General features: G+C 45.1%; 2 protein-coding genes across 4 annotated transcripts in view; both read right to left on the bottom strand.

Moving 5' to 3' along the window:
- Positions 1–6,736, bottom strand: part of CHAF1B (chromatin assembly factor 1 subunit B) — a 30,832-nt gene extending 24,096 nt beyond the window's left edge. For 2 of the 3 annotated variants that reach the window (XM_010385152.2, XM_030914508.1), the window contains exons 1-3: positions 6,065–6,138; positions 5,254–5,453; positions 3,827–3,959 (exon numbers count right to left, since the gene is read on the bottom strand). In XM_010385152.2, coding sequence (XP_010383454.1) covers positions 3,827–3,959; positions 5,254–5,379 — 259 coding nt within the window. In that variant the 5' untranslated portion in view covers positions 5,380–5,453; positions 6,065–6,138. Of the gene's footprint in view, positions 1–3,826; positions 3,960–5,253; positions 5,454–6,064; positions 6,139–6,637 lie in introns of those variants that run through there. The other variant, XM_030914507.1, reaches the window with a different exon arrangement.
- An 8,749-nt stretch (positions 6,737–15,485) lies between these two features.
- Positions 15,486–19,653, bottom strand: part of MORC3 (MORC family CW-type zinc finger 3) — a 56,423-nt gene continuing 52,255 nt past the window's right edge. The window contains exon 17 of the mRNA XM_010385250.2: positions 15,486–16,985. Coding sequence (XP_010383552.1) covers positions 16,832–16,985 — 154 coding nt within the window. The 3' untranslated portion in view covers positions 15,486–16,831. The remainder of the gene's footprint in view (positions 16,986–19,653) is intronic.

Here is a 19,653-nt window from a genome sequence, read left to right as displayed (position 1 = left end):
GAAACTCCAAAATCAAATTCATAATAGATCAGAGCTATACAAAATCACCTTCAACAGAAGGGTCCCTAGGCCAGCAATATGCCACTGCAAAACGACACTGGCTACGTTAACAAAACTGAAGGCATAATCTATAAATAGCTGAACAGAAAAACAAAACAGTAAAGAACCCCTAGTGCAGGGGTTGGCAAATGTTCCTGCTGAGAAACCTTCAGCAAGTCACTTAGCATCTTGATGTCTGTTTCCTCACCTGTAAATGGGGATAATAGGCAGGGTGGGGTGGCTCATGCCTGTAATGCCAGCACTTTGGGAGGCTGAGACGGAAGGGTTGTTTTAGCCCAGGAGCTCAAGACCAGCCTGGGCAAGACAGCAAGACCTTGTCTCTACTAAAAAACAAAAACATTAGCCAGGTGTGGCGGCACACACCTGTGGTCCCACTACACAGGAGGCTGAGCTGGGAGGACCACTTGAGTCCGGGAGGTAGAGGCTGCAGTGAGTCCTGATCTTGCCACTGCACTCTAGCCTGAGTGACACAGCAAGACCCTGTCTCAAAAATGGGGAAAACAATGTATCTACCTCACAGGCTGTTCTGAGGATTAAATTGGTCAATGTGTATAACACACTTACAACACAATGGCTGGCAGATAGTAAGCCCCATGGAAGTGTCAGCTATTAATATCATTATAGACATATCAGGTACTTTAGCCTGAGGTCACCCATTGTCTGAGTCCGATGACTCCCCACATTCTGACTCCACGATTACCACGTAACCTTCTGACCATCCCTTGGCTTCCTTTAGAAATGTGCACAGCAGGAGAGTGAATGAATGAGGTTGTGAGGACATGCGCATTCCCATTCTTTTTTTTTTCCTTTTTGAGATGGAGTTTCACGCTTGTTGCCCAGGCTGGAGTGCAATGGCACAATCTCAGCTCACTGCCACCTTCACCTTCCAGGTTCAAGCGATTCTCCTGTCTCAGCCTCCTGAATAGCTGGGACTACAGGCATGTACCACCACACCCAGCTAATTTTGTATTTTTAGTAGAGACGAGGTTTCTCCATGTTGGTCAGGCTGGTCTCGAACTTCTGACCTCAGGTGATCTGCCTACCTCAGCCCCCCAAAGTGCTGGGATTAGAGGCGTGAACCACCGCACCCAGCCTGTATTCCCATACTAAGTTAACTGTAATCCTGATTGCACACATTAGTCTGGGAGCTTGGTTAAGACGCCATTAGCCCTGATGGATGAGCACTCTCTGCGTGCTGACAACAGCAGGTTTCTGGGCCTCCAAGGCCAAGGCACTTTGGAAAATGGGGACTGCCATGTGCAACCTCAGGGCAGACAGCAGGCAGCCACCCCTAGGTGACGCTCCTGCTCCCCACCTTTCCCTCTACAAATCAGCGTGCGTGCGCATGCGCACACACACATACACACACACCCTGTCATGCGCTGTGGGCATCATGGCACTGAACTCAACCAGGTCTCTTTTCCTCCTTCTGCAAAAATAAAACTTTAAATTTCTGTTTTATTTTGTAATAGTTTCTAGATTGTTTTAAAGTATGGTAAAAAGGAAGGTTTACTTTTTGTTTTTTTTTGAGACAGAGTCTCATTCTGTTGCCCAGGCTGGAGTGCAATGATCCTATCTTGGCTCAGTGCAACCTCCACCTCCCAGGTTCCAGCGATTCTCCGCCTCAGCCTCCCAGGTAGCTAGGATTATAGGAGTGCACCACCATGCCCAGCTAATTTTTGTATTTTTAGTACAGACAAGGTCTCACTATATTGGCCAGGCTGGTCTCGAACTCCTGACCCCAATGATCCACCTGCCTCGGTCTCCCAAAGTGCTGGGATTACAACAAGTGTGAGCGACTGCGCCCAGCCTGGTTTACTTTTTCTATATAGTTTTATCCCATTTAAGCACAGGCAGAAAACAAGAATCAATCTATTCCCACAAACAAGTAAGCACAAATCACAAGGCCATTCATTAACGACACTCCCGGGATGCTCCCTCCCCAGCACCCTCCAGCAGCCTGGCACTGCAGACACCAGGACTCCAGAGCAGCATCAGGCACAGCAGGGAATGGGAGAAAACGCATGGATGTCAGACCAGAGGAGCTGCCAAGCTGGGTACTGATGTGGGATCTTACCCCGACGGGCACTGCTGGAGCATTTCAGAGGTTACTATGGGTATTGCAACAAGTATGTCACTGTGAGGAAAGGGAGCATCGCGGGGCTTTCCACAGTGCTGGCAGCTTATGTGCTTTTCAGCTACTACTTTTCTTACAGGGAGATCAAACATGAGCAGCTACTCAGAGCCCACTGAAGAGGGGCCAGTGGGAGGGCATGCTGCGCTTCTGAGCATGGCACCCCTCCATGAGGAACTTGGCCATTGCTGGATTCTTTCATATCCCACTTTAGAATTCATGCCCAAATAGCCCAGGCACGGTGGCTCACGCCTGTAATCCTAACACTTTGGGAAGCCAAGGCAGGCAGATTGCCTGAGCTCAGGAGTTCAAGACCAGCCTGGCCGGCATGGCAAAACCCCATCTCTACTAAAAATACAAAAATTAGCCGGGGGTGGTGGCAGGCGCCTGTAATCCCAGCTACTTGGGAGGCTGAGGCAGGAGAATCGCTTGAACCCGGGAGGCGGAGGTTTCAGTAAGCCAAGATCGTGGCACTGCACTCTATCCTGGGTGACAGAGTGAGACTCTCTCAAAAAAATAAAATAAAAAATAGCCGGGCGCGGTGGCTCAAGCCTGTAATCCCAGCACTTTGGGAGGCCGAGACGGGCGGATCACGAGGTCAGGAGATCGAGACCATCCTGGCTAATACGGTGAAACCCCGTCTCTACTAAAAAATACAAAAAACTAGCCGGGCGAGGTGGTGGGCGCCTGTAGTCCCAGCTACTCGGGAGGCTGAGGCGGGAGAATGGCGTAAACCCGGGGGGCGGAGCTTGCAGTGAGCTGAGATCTGGCCACTGCACTCCAGCCTGGGCGACAGAGCGAGACTCCGTCTCAAAAAAAATAAATAAATAAAAATAAAAAAATAAAAATAAAAAATAAAAACCCAAATAAAAGATGACTGGTTAAAAAAAAAAACTCCCAAAGCCAATTAATTAATAACACAGTCCTAAAGCCAATTAATTAATTATACAGAGACAATGAACTGACTCTGATCACCATAGATATTAAACAAACAATCAAACAAAACCAGAACAGCCGCCGCCTTGCTTGGGATGTGATGGAAAGGTAAGTGCCTCTCCATCTTGTCTCGGAACAGCCCAGTGGGAGCTAGCAGGAAAGCAGCTGTTTTCAAACAGGTGTTCCCGGTGTCATCTTGCTGTCCTCCCTCTCCGACTCTACCGCACTCCCTAGAACATTATTTTACTGAACTACCGAAATGACAGATTGAGAAGGTCGGCCATATCTGAAATAAAAAGCATATCCAGGCCAGGCACGGTGGCTCATGCCTGTAATCCCAGCAATTTGGGAGGCCGAGGCAGGTGGATCACCTGAGGTCAGGAGTTCGAGATCAGCCTGGCCAACATGATGAAACCCCATCTCTACTAAAAATACAAAAAAAAAAAAAAATTAGCTGGCAGGCACCTGTAATCCCAGCTACTCGGGAGGCTGAGGCAGGAGAATCACCGGAACCCGGGAGGCGGAGGTTGCAGTGAGTTGAGATTGCGCCACTGCACTCCAGCCTGGGGAATAAGAGCGACACTCTATCCCATCCCCCCTAAAAAAGCATATTCAGCTCAAATCTCACTATCTGACACGAGACACACAGGTATCTATCTGGTTCCTAAAGAATCTCTGAAGAACAGCAATACTCACCATCTCCTCCTGATGCTAAAATTTCCCCAGTTGGAGAAAAACGCACGACATTGACGGCTTTGGTATGACGAGCAAGATTGGACAAAAATTCCACGATGGCTTTTCCATCTGGTCCCTTTTCTACCTTCCAGATCTGTCGATACCAAAACATTCATTTGAAAAACATAGAATGGGCACATATTGTACTGTTTGTATTAAAACAATATTATGGGCTGGGTGTGGTGGCTCAGAACTGTAATCCTAGCAGTTTAGGAGGCCAAGGTGGGTAAATCACTTGAGGCCAGGAGTTCAAGACCAGCCTGGAAACATAGTGAGACCTGGTCTCTACAGAAATTTTAAAAAATTAGCCAAGTGTGATAGCACATGCCTGTAGTTCCAGTTACCCGGGAGGCTGAGGTGGGAGGATCACTTGAGCCCTGGAGGTCAGGGCTGCAGTGAGCCGATCAGGCCACTGCACTCCAGCCTGGGCGACACAGTAAGACCCTGTCTCAAAAAAAAAAAAAAAAAAAAAAACTATGCTTATTTTCGGAAAGAAATCCCTATCTAAAACATAAATGTCTACTGTTCCCCTCCACCTTCTTTCTAGAGCAACTTGTTACCCAATAGGAACCAGGATCAGAATCCCAAAACAATGAACGTCCAGTTACAATAATCTAGGGAAAATGAATCAAATAAGAAAGCAGAGCCGGGCATGGTGGCTCAGGCCTGTAATCCCAGCACTTTGGGAGGCCAAAGTGGGTGGATCACCTGAGGTCAGGAGTTCGAGCCCAGCCTGGCCAACATGGTGAAACCCCATCTCTACTTCATAAAAAAATTAGCCGGGTGTGGTGATGAGTGGCTGTAGTCCCAGTTACTTGGGAGGCTGAGGCAGGAGAATAGCTTGAACCTGGGAGGCAGAGGTTGCAGTAAGTCGAGATTGCACCACTGCACCCCGGCCTGGGCAACAGAGCAAGACTCCATCTCAAAAAAAAAAGCAGCTGTCTTTTGCTTTCATTTTTCACCGCAGGCCCTGGAAATTTAGCGTTCTGGGCTAGATGACAAAGTAGTTTGGATTTGTTGACATATGTTCATTTATTCATTCATTTACTTAAGAGAAGGGTCTGGCTCTCTCACCCAGGCTGGAGTGCAGTGGAATGATCGTTGCTCGCTTCAAACTCCAAGACTCAAGCGATCCTCTCACCTCAACCTCCCAAGTAGTTGGGCCTACAGCTGCACACCGCCACATCCTGCTACTTTTTCATTTCTGGCTATGTTGCCTAGGCTGATCTCGAACTCCTGGACTTAAGTGATCCTCTTACCTCAGCCTCCCAAAGCACTGGGATTGCAGGCGTGAGCCACCGCGCCCAGCCGACATTGGTTTTAAATAAAAGAATGAAAACTATTGCTTCAAGCAGTGTTCCCAGATGGCTATCTCTGCCCCAGTTTACCCTGACAGCGGTGTCCACGCCCGCAGACGCCAGTCTGTGGATCCTCCCGGCCGCCCCATGCTGGAAGTCCAGGCTGTACACGGGCTCCTTGTTGTGCCAGGCTATTTCACAAGTGATGACTTTCATCCTCCTGAGTCTTGAAGGGGCAAAACGTTTCTCCGGCACCGTTCTACTTCAAGACAGAGGAAAGCTGCAAAATGCTGGTGATGGATTAAACAACAGTGTTAGCAGCAGCGAAGGGTTACTGAGCGCTGAATAGGGCAGGAGCCATTTAAAATGCACACTGCATTGGGAAAGGATGTTAATGTTGCCATCTGACAAGAACATCTTGCTAGCTCCACCTAAAATGCTTCGCTGGGTCCTGACATCCACAAGTTTATGATACGCCGCTACGTCCAGAAAAGCAAAACCAAACATCCAGGTGGAGGCTACCTAGGGGCCCCGGCCATCTGCACTGCCTGTCCCCGCTTAGTAGGGTCTAGGGGCGCGCCCTGAGAGCCCAGGTAGGGGCCCGCCCCGGGAGGGGCCTCCCGGAAGAGGGGGGCAAACGGGGTAGGGGACCGGGGCGGCGGGGCGAGAGCAGAACTCCGCCTTTCCCAGGGACCTGGCGCTGGGCCCGGGAAGCTGGGACGGAGGCCGCCGGGAGGAGGCCGCGCGGGGCCGGGGGTGGACGGGGCCTCGCCGCCCGAACGCGCGCCCTCCGGAACTATCCCAGGCCCCAGGGGCCCGCCCTAGGCGAGGGCCTCTGGCCCCAGATCGACCCGACCAAAAGAGCCGCGGAGCCGCCCGGGCCAGCCCCGGGAAGCGGTACCTGCAGGGACCCGGACGGTCAGGGGCGCCGTCACCTCCCGCGCAGCGCGCGCCGCTTCCCGCGCGCCGCAGGCCCCGCCCCCCGCATGGGTGGGACCTCATGGACGCCCCGCCCCTCAAGCGCCCCTCAGGTCCCGCCCGACGTGGGCGGTACCCCCAGGGAAGCCCCGCCCCCTCCTAGGCCTGGAGGCAAGTCCCCCTCTGGCCCTGGGGTCGGAATCCGGGCCGGAACTTATTCCCGCCAGACCCACGACTGCAGGAAGAATGGATTCATTATTATTTATTATTATTATCCATTACTTATTCCTTGTTGATTCGTTCTTTTAGCAAACGTTTACAGAGCCTGGGCTATGTGTTAGACCGACCCTATGGAGGGCGAACACGACCGGTTCTCTTGCCCCTTCTGCAAACAAAAACTGAGATCTCTGGGTTTCTATATTGGCTTCTAGAACATTTGGGAGGGTTCAAAGCTATGAAATTGTTCAGTACCTAGCGCAAGGTTGTTTACATTTTATTATTATAGTAGATGCTATTTTATTATTATAGTATAAACCCTTTCTAAGAACAGACTCACATTTTAAAGTGAGGCAGTAAATTGATCGGTAGGCACAGATACCGCAGGCCTTTGAAATGGGACATTTTCAGATGAGACCTAATTTACTTGTGGACTTCGCAGAAGGCCAGGAAACAAGTACCCCTGGATGCGCTGCTTTTCCTGGATAAAAGAAACACACAGGTTTATCTGAGGAACCAATGCTCTAGGATTTTTGGAAAAAAAGAACAGATATGGATTCTTTTTTTTTTTTTTTTTTTTTTGAGACGGAGTCTCGCTCTGTCGCCCAGGCTGGAGTGCAGTGGCCAGATCTCAGCTCACTGCAAGCTCCGCCTCCCGGGTTTACGCCATTCTCCTGCCTCAGCCTCCCGAGTAGTTGGGACTACAGGCACCCGCCACCTCGCCCGGCTAGTTTTTTGTATTTTTTAGTAGAGACGGGGTTTCACCGTGTTAGCCAGGATGGTCTCGATCTCCTGACCTCGTGATCCGCCCGTCTCGGCCTCCCAAAGTGCTGGGATTACAGGCTTGAGCCACCGCGCCCGGCCAACAGACATGGATTCTTATGTAAATACTGGCTGATGCTTTTAGCCAGCTTTATGAAAGGTACAGAGATTGCCTAAAAATCAGTGTCTCATGTTGATAAGAATGGCTGTATGCTCCTTGAAGCCTGATTTCTACAGGAAGCTAGAATAACATAATCCAAATATGCAGTTTTTAGATTTTTCTCTCCAGAATTTACAGATTTTGGACTGGGAATGACTATATACTTTAGATAATTTGGCTGTTATGAAAGTACAGACTCCTGGCCCTACCAGCCCCATGATTCCGAACATCCAGCAGAGGCCCCAGCTCCAGGAGCTTGCATTTTCATAAACCTCAGTCTGTTTTGGAAAGCTCGGGATTCTTGGTGTCTCTCCAACATCAAATTTCTCCAAATTTCTCATAAATGCTATTCATTCACAAATGAATAATCTGCCCACCTCTTGAAGTGTCACGACGCTGAACTGTGGATTTAAAAGATAAAAACACATGCTTTAAGTACTAAAAGTACACGAAGGAGTTGGCTTTCTTGGCGAACATTTTAGAGATCCAACTTCAGTGCCAACTTGATAAGCCAACACGGGCAGGGGATGCGGCTCCAGAGAGAGGCCCTGGGCTATCTCAAATATTTTCTCAAAAAAAAAAAAAAGAAAGAAAGAAGTTATTTGCTCAAAACCTCAAAGTTTGCACCACAAATGTTGGACTAGAGAATTCCTGCCGGGCATGATGGCTCACGCCTGTAATCCCAGCACTTTAGGCCGAGGCAGGCGGATCACGAGGTCAGCAGATAAAGACCATCCTGGCTAACACGGTGAAACCCTGTCTCTACTGAAAATACAAAAAATTAGCCGGGAGTGGTGGCGGGCACCTGTAGTCCCAGCTACTGGGGAGGCTGAGGCAGGAGAATGGCGTGAACCCGGGAGGCAGAGCTTGCAGTGAGCCAAGATGGTGCCCCTGCGCTCCAGCCTGGGTGACAGAGCTAGACTCCATCTCAAAAAAAAAAAAAAAAAAAAAAAGAAAAGGAAAGAAAGGAATTCCTATAACGCAATTCTAACTAGATTCCTCAACAACCACTGGCCTTCAGTTTGGGCCCCAAGCATCCATTTTGGGCAGAACTGCCTCCATTTAAGGGGACCAATGTTATTTGGTTCCTGAGAACTTTTTAATAATGAAAATTGATATAAAAGCACTAACTCTTAACTCAGCTTCAAAAAAAACTTCTCAACACACTTTAATTTCCATTTGTAAGTGTGAACATTCTAAAATCAAAATCTGAGCCAGGCATGGTGGCTCACATCTGTAATCCCAACACTTTGGGAGGCCAAAGCAGGCAGACTGCTTGAGGCTAGGTGTTCCAGACCAACCTGGCCAACATGGCAAAACCCCTTCTCTACTAAAAATACAAAAACTATCCAGAGTGGTAGTGTGTGCCTGTAATTCCAGCTACTCGGGAGGCTGAGGCAAGAGAATCACTGGAAGCCAGGAGGCGGAGGTTGCAATGAGCTGAGATCGCATCTCTGCTCTCCAGCCTGGGCGACAGAGTGAGACTCTGTCTCAAAAAAAAAAAAAAAAAAAAAAAAAGTTTTGATAACAGAAATAAAAAGTTCAGTAAAGGGTTGGAAAAAAATGTTGAGGATATATCAGAATAAGAAAAATAGGGAGAAGCCAGGCATGGTGGCTCACACCTGTAATTCCAGTACTCTGGGAGACTGAAGTGGGCAGATCACTTGAGGTCAGGAATTCGAGACCAGCCTGGCCAAAATGGCGAAACCCCATCTCTACGAAAAATGCAACAAACAGGTCGGGCGCGGTGGCAGGCGCCTGTAATCCCAGCTACTCAGGAGGCTGAGGCCAGAGAATCGTTTGAACCTGGGAGGCGGACATTGCAGTGAGCCGAGATTGTGCCATTGCACTCCAGCCTGGGCGACAAGAGCAGAACTCCATCTCAAAATAATAATAATAATAACAATAATCATAGCCAGGCATGGTGGCGGCGCCTGTAATCCCAGCTTCTCGGGAGGCTGAGGCACTAGAATCACTTGAACCCACGAGGCGGAGGTTGCAGTGAGCCAAGATCATGCCACTGCACTCCAGTCTGGGTGATAGAAACAGACTCAGTCTCAAAAAAGAAAAAAAGAAAAATAGGAGAAATAATAGAAATCACTACAGGAGAATGGCAACAACAGGACCTCTGGCACACTACTGGTAGAAGTATAAACTGATGTAAATACTTTAGAAAACTGTTCAGCAGTGTCTAATAAAGTTATTGATATGCCTACCCCATGACTCAGCAATTCCACTCCCTGGCATATGTATCAGGAAAACAAAAGCAAACTCATACAAGAATCATTATTCATAACAGCCCCAAACTGGAAAGATACCAAATGTCCACTCACAGGAGAAAAGGTAATCAGACTGTGCCATATTCATACCACAGCATTCTACTCAGTAATCCAAAAGAAATACTGACTGTGATAGTTAATTTTACGTGTCAGTTTGCCCGGGCTAAGACATACCCGACAGGTGGTCAACATTATTTCTGACTATGAGGGTGTTTCTGGAAGACTTTAGCATTTGAATCAGTAGACGGAGTCCAGATCTGCCCTCACCAACCTGGGCAGTATCTGGGGCATCATCTAACCTGTTGAGTCTGAAAAGAACAAAAAGTGGAGGAAGGGTGAATTCTGTCTCTTCTTGAGTTGGGGACATCCATCTTCCACCGTCAGATGTCAGAGCTCCTGGTTCTCAGGCCTTTCGACTCCAGGACTTAACGCCATTGGTGTCCCTGGTTCTCAGGGCTTAGGAGTGGGACTGTTATACCACTGGCTTTCTCGGGTCTCCATCTTGCAGACAGCAGATCATGGGACCTCTCAGCCTCCATAACCACTTAAGCCACTCCTCCTGATCAATCTCTTGCATCTATTATATTGGCTCTGTTTTTCTGGAGAACTCTACACTGACTGACGCAGGCAGCAACATGGATGAAGAAACATTGTGATGCACACAAGGAGTTACTATTTCAAGTGACTGGCAAACACAGAAATTTTATACTACCCCAAAGAAAATTTACCTCCAGTCATACTATGGCTAGAAAATACTGGTATTGTTACATATATGCGTATTTATGTATACATTGGGAAGAGCAAATAATTATGTGGTTAGGAACCAAGATTTTCAGCAAAAGAGACTATAGTCTCTTTTAGTTCAGTCCACTAAAAAGGCCTAGAAATGCCCAAACTAGGCCAGGCACAGTGGCTTATGCCTGTAATACCAACACTTTGGGAGGCTGAAGCAGCCCAGGAGTTCAAGACCAGCATGAGCAATGCAGCAAGACCCCGTATCTAGAAAAAAAAAAAAAAAAAATCAGCCAGGCACGGTGGGACGCACCTATAGTCCCAGGTACTTGGGAGGCTGAGGAAGGTGGAGCACTTGAGCCCAGGAGTTTGAGGCTGTAGTGAGCTATGATTATGCCATTGTACTCCAACCTGGACAACAGAGCAAGACCTTGTCTAAAAAAAAAAAAAAAAAAAAAAAAGCAAAAAAGAAGAAAAAAAAGAAAAAGAAATGGCCTAACTAAAAACAATGACTACATCTGTGCCTAGATTATGGTCTTCAAATAGCATTTCCCACAAAACAAAGCAGAGCTCTTGGAGAAATGGCTGTCACCAAGTCTAGATCAGGAAATTTATTAGATGTGTTGAAATCACCTTACATCTGAAATACCCTGGAGTATACAGAGTATAGAAAAACAACAACAAAAAAAAACAAAACCATAAATTAGGGTTCATTCCCATAATCCCCGCACTTTAAGAGATTAAGAGGTGGGGGAGTGCATCGCTTGAGCCCAGGAGTTTGAGACCAGCCTGGGCAAGAAGGCAACAATCTGTCTCTACAAAAAAATACAACAATTAGCTGGGCATAGTGGCGTCTGCCTGTGGTCCTGGCTACTCAGGAGGCTGAGGTGGGAGGATCACCTGAGCCCGGGAGGTTACGACTGTAATGAGCCGTGATCGCGCCACTGCTACTCCAGCCTGGATGACAAAGCAAGAGCCTGTCTCAAAAATATGTATTTTTTAAGGCCGGAAGCAGTGGTTCACACTTGTAATCGCAACACTTTGGGAGGCCACAGTGAGCAGATCCCTTGAGCCCAGAATTTCTTGAGACCAGCGTGGGGGAAAAAAAAAAAACCTAAAACAAAACAACCAAGCAAGGTGGGTTGGACAAGCTTGCTGGTACCTCAATTGCCTCCATGAATATCACATTTTGAGAGAGATTCCCACCAAGGGAGTCACAAAACAAGGGAAATTGCCTAGAAAAAAAAATTATATACTCAAATTACCTTGAGTCTTGGTTCAGATCACAGTACAAACCAAGGGCCTCACTTCCAAAAGGAACCCCATGGGAGATTTGGAAGACTTGAGTCTTTTGTGAATATAAAACACCATTACATTTTATTATGAAAATACAGCCAGCTGGGCATGGTGGCTCATGCCTGTAATCCCAGCATTTTGGGAGGCCAAGGCAGGCAGATTGCTTCAGGCTAGAAGTTGCAGCAGCCTGGGCAACATGGCAAACCGTCTCTACAAAATATTCAAAAATTAGCTGGGTGCAGTGGCATGTGCCTGTAGTTCCTGCTACTCGTAAGGGCTGAGGTGGGAGGATCACTTGAGCCTGAGAGGTTGAGGCTGCAGTGAACTGTGATCATGCCACTGCACTCCAGCCTGGGCAAGAGTGATACCTTGTCTCCAAGAAAAAAAAAAAAAAAAAAAAAAACCCACAAAAAAAAAACAAAACTACAGCCAAATTCTAGATATTCACATATCAAGCACATACATAACCTAAATATTGTTAGCCAGGTTGGGGTAAAAATCCTTTATATTCAAATTTAAATTTATTCTGTCTTGTTACCAAGATATTGAGTCCTGATGACTCTCTAAGAAATTGTGGCTCTAAAAGGTTTCTTAACTCCTAACCAGACTTTCTTCCTACAGGCTAGTATATGAAAGTTAACTCTGTGATCAAGAAACAATTCTAAAAAGCAACACATTTATTTTTTCCTCTACACCAATCAGGTATTAATAGCATTCACTTTATGAGCGGTGACCAACATTCAACAGACAAATATGCAAAGACAGGATTCTATTTAAATTTTCAAGCCACTTCAGTGAGTCCCTGTTTATGAGACACTGCAGAAAATAGGACTTAACCAGTCAGGTGCGGTGGCTCAAATGCCTGTAATCACACTTTGGGAGGCCCAGAAGGGTGGATTGCTTGAGTCCAGGAGCTTGAGACCAGTCTGGGCAACATGGTGAAACTGTTTCTACAAAAAACAGAAAAATTAGGTGGGCATGGTGGTGCACGCCTCTAGTGCCAGCTACTCGGGAGGCTGAGGCAGGAGAAGCATTTGGGCCTCGGAGGTTGAGGCTGCAGTTAGCCATGATCACACCACTGCACTCTAGCCTGGGCAACAAAATGAAACCCTGTCTCAAAAAAATAAATAAATAAAAAATAATAATAAAAAGAAAAAGACAACCTACTGTGAATTTTCTGAAATAGGAAGAAATGGGTAGTGTCTGGGTAGTTTTGGGTGATGTGTGGCCAAATTAAGGCAAGCTTTCAGCTTCTTTACAGCAAGAAGAACCCAGTAGAAAAGAATAGGCAAAGAACATGTATAGAACACAGAAAATTATAATGGCCAATATAAGGACTGAGACAAATGTCAGCTGTCATATTTTCACATATAAATTAAGTTTGAGAGATTTTGAGGAAAAGTCGTATTTATTACTCGTCCTACGTATAAATTCCTGCAACCATTTTTGGATGGCAACATTTATTTAAATGTACATGGCATACATTCTTTGACCTATTACATTCACTGTTAACAATTTACACTCTGGATGTAATCAGAAAATCATGTGTGGTATGTATTAATTTTCACAATATGTTCTTTTTTTTTTTGAGATGGAGTCTCGCTGTCGCCAGTCTGGAGTGCAATGGTGCAATCTCGGCTCACTGCAACCTCTGCCTCCTGGGTTTAAGTGATTCTCCTGCCTCAGCCTCCCAAGTAGCTGGGATTACAGGTGTGTGCCACCACACCCGGCTAATTTTTGTATTTTTAGTAGAGACGGGGTTTCACCATGTTGGCCAGGATGGTCTCGATCTCCTGACCTCGTGATCCACTCACCTCGGCCTCCCAAAGTGTTGGGATTACAGGTGTGAGCCACCATGCCCGGCCAGTATATTCTTTCTAACGAAAAGTAACTATTAGGAGCATATTCCTGTGATGAAATGTTACTTAAGCTTTTTGAAAGAATGGTATGGAAATGTTTAGTTATCAATTACATGGTATAATCCCGTTGTGTAAATTTCGATACAAATATATGCAGTTTAATGTAAATAAAATACATACACATGAATGTGTGCATGTATATGCACACAAAAGCCAATAGTGGGCCGGGCACGGTGGCTCAAGCCTGTAATCCCAGCACTTTGGGAGGCCGAGACGGGCGGATCACGAGGTCAGGAGTTCGAGACCACCCTGGTGAACACAGTGAAACCCCGTCTCTACTAAAAAATACAAAAACTAGCCGGGCGAGGTGGCAGCGCCTGTAGTCCCAGCTACTCGGGAGGCTGAGGCAGGAGAATGGCGTAAACCCGGGAGGCGGAGCTTGCAGTGAGCTGAGATCCAGCCACTGCACTCCAGCCTGGGCGACAGAGCAAGACTCCGTCTCAAAAAAAAAAAAAAAAAAAAAAAAAAAAAGCCAATAGTGGTTACCTTTAGAGGCCGTGGAGAAAGTCTTTTCACTGTTCATTTACATCTCTAACAGGGGCACCGCTCTGCTTCCCCTCCCTCTCCCTGCTTGCCCCAGTGAAAAAGTGGATATGCTGATCCCGTTTGTTTCATGAACCACTCAAGTTCAACATTTATAAATAAATACTCAACAGAAGACACAGATCAACGGTGCTCGGCTCTGACGGTACACTGGAATTAACCCGGGAGACCCTGAAAAATAGTTATCTGGGTCTAACCCCAAGGACACTGACTTAATTAATGTGAAGTGCAGCCTGACTTTGGGAGTTTAAAACACTCCCCAAGTGATTCTACTATGCAGCCGGAGGTGAGAGCTTAAATGATTTCTCAATGACGTATGAGACCCAAGCTTAAGAGGTCTATGTGACAGCAAGAATCAAGCGTCTGAGATCACAGGCAGCATGATCAACTGGACCTGCCACATGAAGAATCTGAGGCCCAAAGGAAGCACACAGGGACATGCCATGCCCTCCTGCTCTGTGTGCTCACTCAGCCTTCACTGCTCTTGCCACCCTAGGTCCTGTTTGAAGACCGTGGACTGTTTTGGCTTACTTCCTCCTACCTTTTGTGTTTTAAAGTAATAAACGTTAGTTGAAGCAATACTGTCGCCCACACGCAACAAAAGAGAAAGGTACATACATCACGAAAGCCCACACTGTTCCGTTAAACAACCGTTGTTCTGTCTGAAACTGTTAGCCACATTTTTGAAGTCTCATATCTTGGCAATACTTCAATATCTTCATAAAGAGCAAAAAATATCTAAGTGCTTCCGAAGAATCAATTTAGCAAGCAAGTTTCTCTTACTAATGCCATGATTAATTTTCCCATCAAGCCAGATAGCCACAGGAAGTATTTTTGCAAGAATACACACAGAAGCTGGCCAAAAGGAAGGGAAAAATAGCAAATTCCAAAAAGAACCACTGCATGAGTTAGATATTCACAAAACTTACACATGATTAACATAGCTGCTATTATTTAGGCAAGGTTTCTCTAGAGTAAATGACTTACACAATGAAAAGTCTTTTTTTTTTTTTTTTTTAAAGACGGAGTTTCGATTTTGTTGCCCAGGCTGGAGTGCAATGGTGCGATCTTGGCTCACTGCAACCTCCACCTCCCGGGTTCAAGTGATTCTCCTGCCTCAGCCTCCTGAGTAGCTGGGATTACAAGCATGTGCCACCATGCCCAGCTAATTTTTGTATTTTTAGCAGAGACGGGATTTCTCCATGTTAGTCAGGCTGGTCTCGAACTCCCAACCTCAGGTGATCCGCCCGCCTCAGCCTCCCAAAGCGCTGGGATTACAGGCGTGAGTCACCGCGCCGGGCTGAGAAAAGGCTTTTGAAAACAGAATACACATACTCTGAGGAAAGAGGAGCTCAGCCTCAGTCTTAATGTTAACAGTCTTGAAAAAATAACGTGCAAATAAAGTAGTTAAAATGAGCTCCAGTTGAGGGTCTAATGAATACATTTTTAGCTTTAAAATAATTTAAGGTTAATATTAATTCTTTAAAAGTAGTATCTGAACAGTTAGCCATCATATATTTTTATTTTATTACAAGATATTTTAAAATTTGGGAAATTACAATTGTGACAGAAAACCAGCTTCATACCAAAAATACACTTTCAATTACTTTATCAGGCAAATAAAAACAATCTTCATTTATTTGCTCTTTCCAGAATTACTATACAGTAAAAATTCAATATTGTATATGACAGACATGTATTAAGCGTACATACAAAATGAACAGATTGAATGTTCAAAAACAAAGGTAAAAATAAATAGCAATGATAAAACTTTGGAAAAAATAATGCACATTTTAGTTGTGGAAAATATGGTTCTTATATATACATAGTTTATACTTAATAGAAAGCCATCTCTTTAAAATTGCACAAAACATGGGACCAATAAAGCATAGTATTTTATGGCATGTAATACTATAATCTTAAGGAAATTTGTTCCTTGACTCCAGGATATAAAACACTTAGGTTTGTAATATAATAAAAGGTATGTAGTATTGTTCGAGAAAGACTCTTCCTCAACTCACATTAACCTGTAGTAATCCTACAAAAGGCTGTACAGGAAATTTCACAAAAAGAAATATTAAAAAATTATCATGCCCACTTCATGCTGACTAAACAGCCAAAAATGGGCTTCAAAGTAAACTTGGTGGCCATTTAATATTTCAATACCTTTTTTCTGTTAAAGACTGTTTCTTTGTTCGATAAAAACACTTTGTGTTCAACCGTGATTGGCAATCTCAGCACAAGAAAATCCTGGCAAAATGGAGTTGGTTTTTGCTTACCTTATTTTCATGAATAAAATATTTCAGGATAGGAATTTATACAAAAGAAACATTAATGCTCAATTCACTTATAACCAGAGTTGTATCAGGAGTGTTACTACATTATTTAAAAATCCTATTTAATAAACTCCTTTATAAGAAAATCAAAGGTAACATTTCCATTTGTATTATGGCATAGCCCTCGACTTAGAGAAAAATACACTTTGGGGAACCAGAAAAAATTGCACAAAGCTTAGGGGCAACCTGAAAAGCTCTTGGTGAAAAACACTTCAGTACTCTAGGGCAATAAAAAAATATGTGCAGGCTTAATTACAAATATTTACATTCCAAACACAGTCATGAGTTAGCTTCAGCTGCTCAATGCCAACAATTCACAGGTATTTCAAAACATCTGATAATGTGTCCACAATATCTGTGACCACATTTGAATGCATAGAATACAGTAAAGATTATGGTTTTCAGTCTGTTGCCTATCATATCTATAAAACAAACATACTTATATTTTAAAAGCTGTACAACCAAAAGAATTGAGCAAATATCTTCTTATCTTACATAATATATACTTTAAGTACTACTGATTTCACTCATTTGTTCAACAACTTGTCCTAAAATCTCATCAACTACATCAACATCGTAATTCACTTGCTGAAGATCAAGATCAGGCACAATCATAGCCAGCAGCTGTCCTACGTTAACTCGAAGAGATCGGAGTTTGAGGCTGCAAATACAAATACGTAACATATTAGATGAGCATTACAAGTTAATATTCATGTAGACCTTAAAAAGTAAAATACCAAAATCAAATCTCTGTAGAATAATATACAATTAAACAAAAAGAAAAGCAAAACCTCCCCTAGAGAACTCAATTTACTTTTATCAGTCAGGTGCACTTGCTCATGCCTGTATTCCCAGCACTTTGTGAAGCCGAGGAGGGAGATCGCTGGAGCCCAGGAGTTCGAGGCCAGCCTGGCCAACATGGTGAAACCCTGACTCTACTAAAAACACAAAATATTAGCCGGGCTTGGTGGTGGCACCTGTAGTCCCAGCTTCTCAAGAGGGTAAGGTGGGGGATCACCTGAGCCCAGGAGGTCAAGGCTGCAGTGAGCTTCGATGGCACCACTGCTCTCCAGGGTTCATACAATTATCCCACCTCAGCCTCCCGAGTAGCGGGAAGCACAGGCCCACACCACCATGCCCGGCTAATTTTTTAAAATTATTATTTATAGTAATGGGGTTTCACTATATTGCCCAGGCTGGTCTCAAACTCCTGGGCTCAATCAAGCATTCTGCCCACCTAAGAGTGCTGGGATTACAGGCATGAACCATCATGCTAAGCCACAATTATCTAAAACATGTTCTATAAGATATTCATAGTCGTATAAGAGGTAATAAAAGGTTCTGTGGTCAAACAAGCTTGCAAAACGTTGTGTTAAACAATGTGAAAAAAGTTTTTTTTAGGCTGGGCACAGTGGCTCACGTCTGTAATCCCAGCACTTTGGGAGGCTGAGGCGGGCAGATCCCCTGAGGTCAGGAGTTCAAGACCAGCCTGATCAAAATGGTGAAACCCCGTCTCCCACTAAAAATACAAAATGTAGCTGGGCGTGGTGGCACACACCTGTAGTCCCAGCTACTGGTGAGGCTGAGGCAGGAGAATTTGCTTGAACCTGGGAGGCAGAGGTTGCAGTAAACCAAGATTATGCAACTGCACTCCAGTCTGGGCGACAGATCAAGACTCTGTCTCCAAAAAAAAAATAGTAATAATAATAATTGCAGGACTGTTCTGATCCTATTACATTAAGTTACCATGCATTTACAGACAGCAATGGTTTTCTGAAAACAGTGGGAAGCCCTAGATTAAGATAATTACGCCTTCCAAGTTTATGAATATCAGCATTCTAGACTTTTATTAAAATGCCCAAATGTATTTAAGCAATAAACACCTAAACTGTAAGGCAGCTTTTGTTTCAAATATTATGGCAAACACATAAAATGAGTGTTACAGTTGTTCTTGTTCCCCATCCCACTACAATATAGTAAGTCCATATTTAATTTAGATACTGATTTTTCTCAAGTGGAAATCTATGAATGGATCGAGATGTTCTTCCTTAGGTTGACAATGCAGAAAATGTGATGTTGAGCATGTTCGTTTTGTGAGCTTTTACGGTAAGAGTCCACTAGACCCAATTTGAAAATACTGTAATCGTTCCCATGCCAGCTTTTCTTTTTTTTTTGAGATGGAGTTTTGCTCTTGTTGCCAAGGCCAGAGTGTGGTGGCGCAATCTTGGCTCACTGCAACCTCCTTCTCCCAGGTTCAAGTGATTCTCCTGCCTCAGCCTCCCAAGTAGCTGGGATTACAGGTGCGTGCCACCATGCCAAGCTAATTTTTTTAGTAGAGACGGGGTTTCACCATGTTGGTCAGGCTGGTCTCGAACTCCTGACCTCAAGTGACCCACCCACCTTGGCCTCCCAAAGTGCTGGGATTACAGGCATGAGGCACCATGCCTGGTTTTGAGACAGAGTCTTGCTTTGTCACCCAGGCTGGAGTGCAGTGGTGCAATCTTGGCTCACTGCAACCTCCACCTCCTGGGTTCAAGCGAGTCTCCTGCCTGAGCATCCCAAGTAGCTGGGACTACAGGCACCTGCCACCACGCCCAGCTAATTTTTGTACTTTTAGTAGAGACAGGGTTTCACCATGTTGGCCAGGCTGGTCTTGAACTCCTGACCTCAGGTAATCCGCCCAACTCAGCCTCCCAAAGTGCTGAGTTTATAGGTGTGAGCCACCACGCCTGGCCTACTTGTTTTTTTTGTTTTGTTTTGTTTTGTTTTGTTTTGTTTTGTTTTGTTTTGTTTTTGTTTTTGTTTTTGTTTTTTTGAGACCGCCTCCCGGGTTCATGCCATTCTCCTGCCTCAGCCTCCCGGGTAGCTGGGACTACAGGCGCCCGCCACCTCGCCCGGCTAGTTTTTTTGTAGCTTTTAGTAGAGACAGGGTTTCACCGTGTTAGCCAGGATGGTCTTGATCTCCTGACTTCGTGATCCGCCCGTCTCGGCCTCTCAAAGTGCTGGGATTACAGGCATGAGCCACTGTGCCCGGCCCCTACTGGTTTTAATAGGACTTCTTCCTAGTATCATCTGTACTATGGCAATTTTTAGTAATTTTGTGATTTCCTAAAAGATTAGAGAGAGCATATCGTGAAATAAGGACAGCAAGCCATTAAGAAATGCTACCAAGTACGACAATAAAAGAGAAACAGGTTGAAGGAGTGAATTTCAGTAACAGTCTCGTGTCTTCTACTCATGGCCAAATTCCCCCTATTCTTCAATATTGTGCCCATTTTTATTTTCCTTCAAAAAACATTCTAAAACCACTCTGACCAATCAAATGTTTT

Source organism: Rhinopithecus roxellana, chromosome 13 (genome assembly GCF_007565055.1).
Source record: "Rhinopithecus roxellana isolate Shanxi Qingling chromosome 13, ASM756505v1, whole genome shotgun sequence".
Lineage (NCBI taxonomy): Eukaryota > Metazoa > Chordata > Mammalia > Primates > Cercopithecidae > Rhinopithecus > Rhinopithecus roxellana.
This window is presented reverse-complemented; position numbering and strand designations above follow the sequence as displayed.